The sequence below is a fragment of the Hyperolius riggenbachi genome, chromosome 6 (assembly GCF_040937935.1).
Source record: "Hyperolius riggenbachi isolate aHypRig1 chromosome 6, aHypRig1.pri, whole genome shotgun sequence".
NCBI classification, from domain to species: domain Eukaryota; kingdom Metazoa; phylum Chordata; class Amphibia; order Anura; family Hyperoliidae; genus Hyperolius; species Hyperolius riggenbachi.
Window position 1 is genome coordinate 346059025 of NC_090651.1, and position 10248 is coordinate 346069272.

The 10248-nt window shown below is 39.2% G+C and overlaps 1 protein-coding gene across 4 annotated transcripts in view; it reads right to left on the reverse strand.

Annotated features, from left to right (window-relative positions):
- The window catches only part of LOC137521801 (sialic acid-binding Ig-like lectin 8), a 283306-nt gene extending 273319 nt beyond the window's left edge, over positions 1–9987 (reverse strand). For all 4 annotated transcript variants that reach the window (XM_068241540.1, XM_068241541.1, XM_068241542.1 and 1 more), the window contains exons 1-3: positions 9929–9987; positions 5657–5742; positions 4756–5121 (exon numbers count right to left, since the gene is read on the reverse strand). In XM_068241540.1, coding sequence (XP_068097641.1) covers positions 4756–5121; positions 5657–5720 — 430 coding nt within the window. In that variant the 5' untranslated portion in view covers positions 5721–5742; positions 9929–9987. The remainder of the gene's footprint in view (positions 1–4755; positions 5122–5656; positions 5743–9928) is intronic.
- Between the last annotated feature and the right edge of the window lie 261 nt (positions 9988–10248).

Here is a 10248-nt window from a genome sequence, read left to right on the forward strand (position 1 = left end):
AGCAAAATACACACACACACTCTCCATGGTCCCCTAATGAAGTCCAGTGCCTTAAAGCGTTATTGTCACCATAAAAATTAAATTTCAACAGCAACTAGTCTGAGTGTATTAAGTGATAAAGATGCTAATCCTGTATTCAAAACTTGCAAAACTTTTTCTGCTGTTATGGTTTGGAGTTATCACATACTTTAGGAGCACTGGCCCTTTAGTAGTTAGTGCCAAACAGTTGAATGCTGGGGGTTCTTTTTATCTATAATATATTCCTCCTCTTCCATTTATTTCCCTGCCTAGCCTATCTGAAACATGATCCTCTGCTCGCTTGTGTTTACAAGCAAGGCTGAGGTGACTCAGCGATTGGAGGAGAAAAGAAAAGAGAGACAGTGCAGTTCCTAGTATACACCTCAGTGGCAGGGACGGATCAAGACCAAGTTGCGCCTGGGGCAAGGTCAGGTTTTGGCGCCTAAAGGTCAGATTTTGGCGCCTAAACTGCCATTCATTTTGCCGCCTTTTTAAGAATCCAACAAACTGCGCCTGGGGCAAGATACCTGTTTCCCCCCCCCCCCCCCCCCCCTCTAGATCCGTCCCTGCTCAGTGGGATTGTCTGAAGACTCTGGGAGGAGGGCAGCTAATGAATACACAATGAGCAAGAGAAAGGAGGGGGGAAAACAAGAGTCAGGGAGGATATGATGTCAGTGTTAGCTTAGGAAGATGGCCACTGCCTAGAGTAGGATTTTCTGCTTTTCCTTTATAAAATTCACAGGAATCATTCCGTGAATAGCACAATACATCTGTTATGTAAATAGAGGAAGTATTTATCTACTCATATATGTGTTTGTTTATTTCTAGGTTAGCATGGGTGTCGCTTGTTCTTTAAAGAGACTCTGTAACAAAATGTTCAGCCTTATTTCTTCTATCCTATAAGTTCCTATACCTGTTCTAATGTGCTCTGGATTACTGCAGCCTTTTCTAGTTGCACAGTCTCTGTAATATATCTAATGTTCTTTTCTTTGTCAAGCTTTGTCGACCCAGAGAGGGAGAAGTTATGCACGCCCCCTCCACGCCCCCTGCAGGCTCTGTGTGTGTGCTTTGTTTATTAGTCACAGAGAGGGTCTCTGCTCTCAATTTCAGCTTGTCTGAGGGGGGAGGAAGCTGTCCATGCTGAGAATCCCTGACTGGAGTGCAGATAATTCACTATGGAATAAAAATTTGTAGTATACTGTATATATATATATATATATATATATATATATATATATATATATATATATATATATATATATATATATATATATATATATATATATATACATAAACATCCCTTCCTGGTTGGCGGCCATGTTTTTTGTTTGTAAACACTGCCTAAAACTGGCGATTAAAAGCCAGGATCGCGGCAGGGAGCGGCGGAAACGGCAAAGAGGGATCCAGGAGATTACAGTGACTCGATTGGTATGTTTTTTATTGTACAAATCGGACAGTACAGATTCTCTTTAATGCCCATTACTGAAATGAACAGAAGCCACTGAACCCAGGGTTAAAATGGACAAGGACGAAACTGATACCTTTTCTATACCTACCTAACCTACATACAGAAGACAAGTCCAGGTAAAAAGAAAAAAAATTGAGATAAGAAAAGTACACCTGTTATTACATATGGCCACATCCCACCAAATACCCAATGTAGTAGTAAAAGATTATATTATTTTCTTTACATACTACTAATTTATGTTTTACTGGAATAATCCCCCACTGTTTCACTGTTTGATGTTTGTGTTTTACTTTAACATTCAGGGCTCAATTCAATTTACTTTTCATCTTTAGTTATCTCCTAGGTGATATTTTCACATTTTATTAATAAAATGCCATTTAAAGTGGAAATAACCCTGCATTTCATCTTTGCTCTAAAACATTATTTACAGCATATTATATGCAACCAGCATTTTTTTTTACTAGACCAGCATTGTAAGGGTTACACACAGAGCTTGAAAGTTCAGTGCAGTGAAATGCAGACGCATTCAAACTTTAGATAATGTTATCTTGTGTTTACTTAAAGGGAACCAGAGACGAAGCACCCTTGTGTATTTTACCATATATATCAGTAAGAACATTAGAGAAAACACCTACCATGCTCTCTGTTTCATCCTCACTGCTAAAAGTGTCTGTTATCAGCTGTGATAAGAATCCCGGACTGAGCATTCAGTCTGGCTTTGCTGGGAATGATTATAGCTGAGTCATTATAGCAGAGCCACAAGGGGGCAGGCTTGGTCTTGAAAAGGACCAGAGAAGACAGACTCAGCTATAATCTTTCCGTAGCAAAGCTAGACTGAGTGCTCAGTCGGGGATTCTTATCAGAGGTGATAACAGTCAGATTAAACAGAGAACAATGAAACAAAGAGCAGATTAGGTGTTTACTGTCATGTTCCCACTGATTTATAAAGTAAAATACAAGAGGGTGCTTCATCTCTGGTTCTCTTTAAATGCATCAAGTGAGGAATGTGACACATTCTCTGACTGTGGAGGAGCTGCTCAACACATACAGAGAGTCAAAGCATGTCTGCCTGAATGAATGTATGAATAAAACCAGTTATTAACCTTCCTGGCGGTAAGCCCGAGCTGAGCTCGGGCTATGCCGCGCAGGAAGATATCTCAGCCCCTGGTGGGGCGATTTTCTTCATTTAAAATGCTGTACGCGCAGCTAGCACTTTGCTAGCCGCGCGTACAGCTTGATCGCCGCCGCTCTGCGGCGATCGCCCGCACGCAGCGGCGCAACAGGGCCCCCCCCCCCGCCAGAGCCCTGCGCTGCCCGGACCAATGAGTTCCGGGCAGCGCTATGGGCTGGATCGGAGGCGTCTGACGTCAGGACGTCGGCTGACGTCCATGACGTCATTCCGATCGTCGCCATGGCGACAGGAGAAGCCAAACAGGGGAACGCGTTATATACGCGTTCCCCTGTTTGCTATTGATGCCGGCGACGATCGCACTAGAGGGACACATGCGCCCTCTAGTGGTGTTTCATGTAGCTACCACTCTGGTAGCTTTACATGAAACAAAAAAAAAAAAATTTAAAAAAAAAGGATTTTTGCCTTTTTGGCAAAAACAACTAACCGCCAGGAGGGTTAATAAAATGCAAAGTCAGCTCACAAAGCAAAAAAACTGTACTTTTGGGAACCTATAACTTCTAAATGAATAATAATACTTATGCACAAAATGCAAATATGATAACCGTATTGCATATAAAAAGTAGGAAAACATGTTTTTATTGAATATTAGGCCAGAGTTTTAAACCGCTTTAAGCCGCCAGCAAGCAAGAACATACTCAGAATAATTTTGACAATACTTTTACACCTACTTTTTGGTACTTTTTCAATTGTAGAGTGCTGAAAAGTTATTTTAAGCAGACAAGGAAACATTATCTACTAGGAGAAAGAGGTGCCCATTAATGGAGCCATTTTTTCATCAGATGCAATCTGTCGATACACTTTTTACAATCGATAGTAATCAGAAGGTAATTCTCGATAGTTCCTATAAACATGTCGATTAGGGCATTTTCTCTCTTCAGATACGATCGTAAAATCCATCTTTCGGGTCAACTGAATTTTTGGTTCCAATCAACCATCATTTCACATCAATTTCCATCAAACACTGCACAGTTTTCTGTACAATTAGATCATAAATATTGTGGCAAAAGATAACATCTGATGAAAATATTGTACCGTTAATGGGCACCTTAACCATTTAACCAATCCTAACGTATTAAAACGTCATGCTTACCGCTATTAACAGCAACATGGCGTTTTAATACGTCGCGCATTCCCGCCGCTGCTACCGCCGTGTGTCCGCCGCTACCGCCGCCATTACCGTCGGGATCCCGTGCTGGGCGATTGGGGAAGAGGACCGAACAGTCCTCTACCCAATCGCAGTGCCTGGAGTGAATGGACGTGACCGCGAACAGCGGCTACGTCCATTCACATAAACAGGAAATGTAACAGTTTAATAAAGTGTAAAAAAAAAAAAAAAAAGTGAACACGTCCTATGAGTGTTCACTAGCGCCATCTTGTGGCCAAAAAGTATATTACACCTACAAAATACATACATTTTCAAGTATATACACATCATTAATAAAATTACACTTCCAACCCTCCCCCCCAAAAAAAACACTTGTAACAAAAAAAATCAGCTTAAAAAAAATAAATAAATAGTTGCCTTAGGGACTCAGCTTTTTTTATTCTATATTTTATGGGGGAAAATTAATTTTAATTTATTACATAGGGGCTTGTAATTATGGCCAGAACAAACAGAAAAATAACCACTTATATTTCAAAATAATATACTGTCGCCATACATTGTGGTAGGGACATAATCTAAACGGTTTAATTATCGGGACCACTGGGCAAATAAAACGTGTTTGTTTTATCCACAGGAGAATGTTTAATTTTAAAACTATAAAGGCTGAACACTGAGAAATAATGATTTTTTTTTCTTTTTTTTCTGTTTTTCTCATTAAAATGCATTTAGAATAAAAAAATTCTTAGCAAAATGTACTATCCACAGAAAGCCTAATTGGTGGCGAAAAAAACGAGGTATAGATCATTTTCTTGTGATAAGTAGTAATAAAGTTATTAGGGAATAAAAGGGAGGAGCGCTGACAACTGAAAATTGCTCTGGTCCGTTAGGATAAAAACCCTTGGGGGTGAACTGGTTAAGATAGTTGGATGCAAAGATCCTGCAGGTGTGTCCAGCATGGGAAGAAAACCTCACCTGTTACTTGGACAGTAATTTTGTTAGCGATGTAGTTATACTGGTTGACACTATCTCTGCTCTCCTCAAATCTGAAGAAGTAGGTCCCGGAGTCTTGTTTTCTGGCATCAGTTATCACCAAGGTGCAGTCACCAACATCGGGGTCTCCTGTCATGTGGAAGTTCGGTTTTACTCCTTCTATTGACCTATTACTGGAGGCCGCAATGGTTCCTATATCCATTTTCCAGTAGCCAATACTTTGTGTGAATTTGTTTCTGTTGTTGGCCGTGAACTGGCATGGAATGTTGGCACATAATCCCTCTTGTACCATAACAATGAGGTCCACCTGGAGAGAGTATCCAGCTCGGGAACTCTGGCACACGCAATCTGCAGTACGGAAAAGAAAAAATCACTGTAGTGACAAAAAAGAGGAAAATACATTATTTGCACTCATTCAGTTTTGTTATAAGGTGTAAATGTTTTGGGTTTTTTTTGGTTAATGTTACACCTCATTTTTAATTAAGCAGGGGCTGTAGTGACATATAGTAGGAAGTAGTAAATTATCCAGGATGCCCACTTTTATGGCAATGTTCCTGGTTACAGCATTAGAAACACTTCTTACAGTATATCTATATATTGTTGCATGTTATACGTTATCCTGCCCTCCCAGTGATGCCTAACCTAGGCTGTTTAGCTATGCAGAATTCTTCTCCCGAACATTGATGAACTGGTAAGGGGTTCTACTAGATTCCTTACACATTCACTGAACAGATAATTCATGAGGCCAATGCATGTGCACCTTAGTGGCCAAGATTTCTCTAATCCATTGCAATGCAACTTCCTGTTTAAGTAGAACCATCAGCTGACCACTTTTTGGACATCCATGAGCCAAAGGTAGTCTTTATCTGTGAGATACACTTACCTCTCCAAAGCTGGCACAGTACTGCCATCACCAGGCATATCCGAATCCCAGAGTTCAATTCCATTTTCACAAGGCACACAAATGATCTGTACACAATCAGAACACAAACATAATTATTAAAATACATAACTAGCATGGTACTTTTAGGTACTCAATAAGTACCTAAATTTAGACCTCATCTTAGTCAATAGAGCATTAGACGAGCGATCACCACTACTCCATCCTGCAGACGAGCGGCAGTACTGCTTCTGTTCTCAGCTGTAGACATTTGTGCTGCCCAAGCTCCACAGTCTGCTCTGACCACTCGCTGGTCCTACCATCTTTTTCCCACCTTTGCTCTGCTCGCTAGTCCTACTCTGTATTGTCTTCACAAGGATGTCATTTGAGTAGCAGCCCCCCCCCCCCCCTTATATCTTTATTGGGAGGTGTGGTGAGTGGCAGCTTGGCCACATCAGAAGCAGGAGATTTGGGCACCCTATGCTCAGCAGAAATTTGGGCACCCTATGCTCAGCAGAAATTTGGGCAACCTATAGGCGTTCATAGATATGATCATTTATAATATAAAATGTGGGTGTGCCTGCTATTTGTAGCCACAGCTTCATAGCAGGCACCCAAATTTCCCACTATAAATGGTTGGAGAGTACAGTGTGAGAATAGGGTTAGGTTTAGTTTTAGTAAGATATCAGTATTATTTACAGATATTTTTGTATCATAATTCACACTTTCAAAACTTAAAATGGTGTAAATTTACCAATATTGTGCTTGTCAAAATTGGGCGCCCTGCATCTCTTTTTTATGTGCGTGCCACACCTCTCATTCCAGAAGGCCAGGAAGCAGAGCCACCAGGGGCACAACTAGGAGGGAGCAGCCCCAGTAACTGCAGTGGGGCCCAAGAGGTTTGAGGGGGCCCCAACTACTAACCCCCCCTTTGTCTGATAGTCCAGATCAGGTGTTTTTGTGGCTGCACATGCTATGGGTGTAAAGATCATGATGGCCACACTTGTTTTATAAACCTTGTAAAATGGGCCCCCGGGCTGTGAGGGTGTGTAAGATTACAGTAAGAATAGACAAAGAAAGAGTTGTAGAAATTAAGGGGTCACATCAAAGTCTATCTGGGGGGGCCCCATGATTTGTAGTTATGCCCCTGACAACAACCAACATGGCATTTATGAACGTTATGAAGCTGTTTCTCGCCTAAATATGGTATTGACAAGATTTGTGATCGTGTTACAGTATTATTACTAGTCAAAAAGGAGGCCAACATTTTTACTAAAAAAACAAAAAACAAAAGTCAAACGCAAGAGACAAAAACAAACAAAAAATCAGTTCAGGTTTGCTGCATCAATGATGATGTTTCCACTGGAGGTGGTTGGACATTTCTGGAGACGCCCGAGTTAATCATACCTTAAATGTTTAGGACTAAGGCCAACTGTATGGAATGATCACTGCAGTGAAAACAGTGTAGTAAGTAGTAAGCACTGTCCTTCGATAGCTATTTATAGGAGGACTGATATTTGTACCAGATGTTATCTCCACTCAGCATTGACATCTATTATAAGAGTCATGAACTCTCTCGATACAGATATGTCCTTCAAGCCAAACAGAAAAGCATTGAAGGAATCTCAGTACATTTCTCATATAGTGGTTAAATTGTACCCAAGGTGAAAATAAACTGATGCAATAAACAATTGTATTAATCCTCCTACTCCTCAAAATTACCTTTACTTTTTCTAGATATTTAATGGTTTTATTTTACATTTCAACATTTACAAAGTAGAATGTGCTTTTGTTTTGGTCTCTGCTCAGTGTTAGCCTATGAAGGGTCCCAGAGTTAGAATACATGAACTATTGACATTTTCCTATCACCTTCTGCCCTCAGAAATTGTAGTTTTCGAGGAAAACTTTTATGGCTGTACTTTGCTTATCAGTGATGTTCACTATATTCTCAACAAGGTACCACCAAGACAGAAGCCGTCACTTGCATGCCTAAAAATTAACTCTTTCAAGCAGCAAAATAAAGCAAGTAAAACATCCTGGTTATTAATATGTTTTGTACAGTACATACACATGTTTATCTCATCATTTCACATGTCACCATGGGTACACTTTAAGTCCCAAATTTGAATTCGGAAATCGGAATCCGATTTACCACAACTCTGTAATTTTAGCCAAATCACAGACTTGGAAACATTAACTAATTAGAGAATGCTGAATTTTTCTGGGGATTGGGGATTTCTGACCATCACCTATTGTGGTCAGTTGTGGCTAATAAAGGGTAGACTTTTGACTATTTGGCCCATATGCAATTAACTTTTTCACCTGAGTTTTCTCCTGGGAGATAATTTTTCATCTTCAATTTAAAATAACTTTCCAGCACTTTTTAACTGAAAAAATACCAAAAATTAGGTAAAAAACAAAATTATTTTGAGTATTTTCTTGCTTACTGGTGGCTTAAAAGGCATTTTTATTGTCAAGTTTAAAAATATCACCTAGGAGAAAACTCAGATGAAGAAGTGAATTGCATATGGGCCATAGTGTTATAAATGTGATGTCTCATGTTTGCCCTTTCTTGTTTCAACTCAGCGTATCAATAAAAAACGATTTTTAAACTGTCATTTTTTTCTGAGTTTAAAAAACATTTTTCCTTTGCATTTTTAAATCAATTTACTCAAAAACAGCAAGGTTATTTTGAAAAAAAAAAAAATGTCTTGTTCTCATGATTCCCCTTAACATACTTACCAATTTTTTGTGACTTTGTATGAGGGCTTTGCTATTACGTGAAAATTATGCAACATTACAAATGGATTACACTAAGTTAATAAAATGTCCAAATCGTAATTACGTATGGCTTTAATTGTGCACATGTATTAGCAGATTACAATTATCACTACAATTACTGTAAAACGTCTTAAAATGAGACCCAAACCTACTGTATAAAGTAATATCCTTGTTATTGCTTAAGCCCCATTTTAAGCTACTGACTTTCAGAACTTTCCCTCTGCTATGAAAGATAAGTCCCAGCATGATAACTTTTATGGGAAAAAAAACATTTCTTTGTTACAATTTATGGAAATCCCCCCCAAAAAACAAAAATAAAAAAACAACCAAGCTTTACTTGGTTTCACTTCTGTACAAGGCAAGGAAAGGGTTAAGCCTTTAAGTGTTTATGACATAAAAAGCTGCTTTGGCAGACCTCCTGCAGTCTATTTACAGTCACTGATAAGAACTAATTAGACAGTTTTATCTGCCTAAATAAACACGGAAGATTTTCTTTTTTCATCAACTTTATCATGCATAAAAGACCTTTCATTGTGTGCTGTGCAAGAGTTCACGCCAGCTTTAGGGCTGGTTCAGACGGACGTTTGCAGAGCGTTTACAGCCAGCGTTCAGGGCTTGGTGTTAAACGCTCCCATTCAAGTGAATGGGAGCGTTTGTACCAAGCTTTCAAGCGCGTTTACACAAACGCAGCGTTTGGGTCCCGATTTTCTCTGGCGTTCAAGGAGCCCCTGGAAGCTACATGTAGCTTCCAGGGGAGGTTAACCGCGACGGCTAATGTCCCCCTAGGGGAAGAAAAAACGCGACCGCATCCAAACGCACACGAACGCTGCTGAATGCGACGCCAGCAAACGCAACGCCTCCAAACGTCCGTCTGAACCAGCCCTTAAGTTAGTTTGGCTATAGATCTGACATAGCAAAGGTGAACACTGAAAAGCTAAACCTCCAAAAAATAAATAAATAAATAAAATAAAATACAATTAATTGCTAAAGAAAAAAAAGTATCACATGCATAACTTAACTTATGGTTAAAGTAAATGAATATGTAACTTAAAAAAACAAAACAAACAAACAAAAAAAACAGTTATACTAAATGGCAGACATTAATAATGTGCAGCAATCCCCTATGGAATTGTTAGTAAATTCTGGAAGGTCTTGCAAGCATGCCAAGTCTGAGCGTGTGAATTCCTGGGACACAAGTATATCGTAAGACATTTAGCTAGTTGCGTTTAAAATCTTTGTCACTTTCTCCTACGCATATCAGAATTCAGTAATTGTAACAGCTGCAAATGACAAAAACACTAACATTACTCTGTGAAATGTCTTCATCATGTGTTAGCGGAGTCTGAACGCAGCTTAGTACACAACATTTAGGGAGTTTCTATTGCACCCCACCCCACTTCTTTTAAAGAACTTTTTAAAAACTATTTTCTGAAATATTTTCTGAAATAATTGACATAAGACAAAGAAATCTAAAAGAGATAAAAGGTGCCTTACCCACTGCAGAAGATCACAGACCTGGCAGTGTTCAGAACCTAAAATAATATTTGATATGCAGCAACCAAGTAAATAAACGTGAACTAATAGTTAGATAAGTGACACCTAGTGGCAGGCAGCAGGCATGGCACTTGTTAAACAAAATTACATTTAGGGACTTCTTTATGAAGGGAAAATTAAATGGCATTATTTTATCCTAGATAAAGCCTTTTTTGTTCACCATCATAGTTATTAACTGAGAAATTATCTGAACATATTAAATGCTTTAAAGTCTCATTTCAAGGGATGAGTTTTCAAGTTTCACAGAATTTCGATTTTAG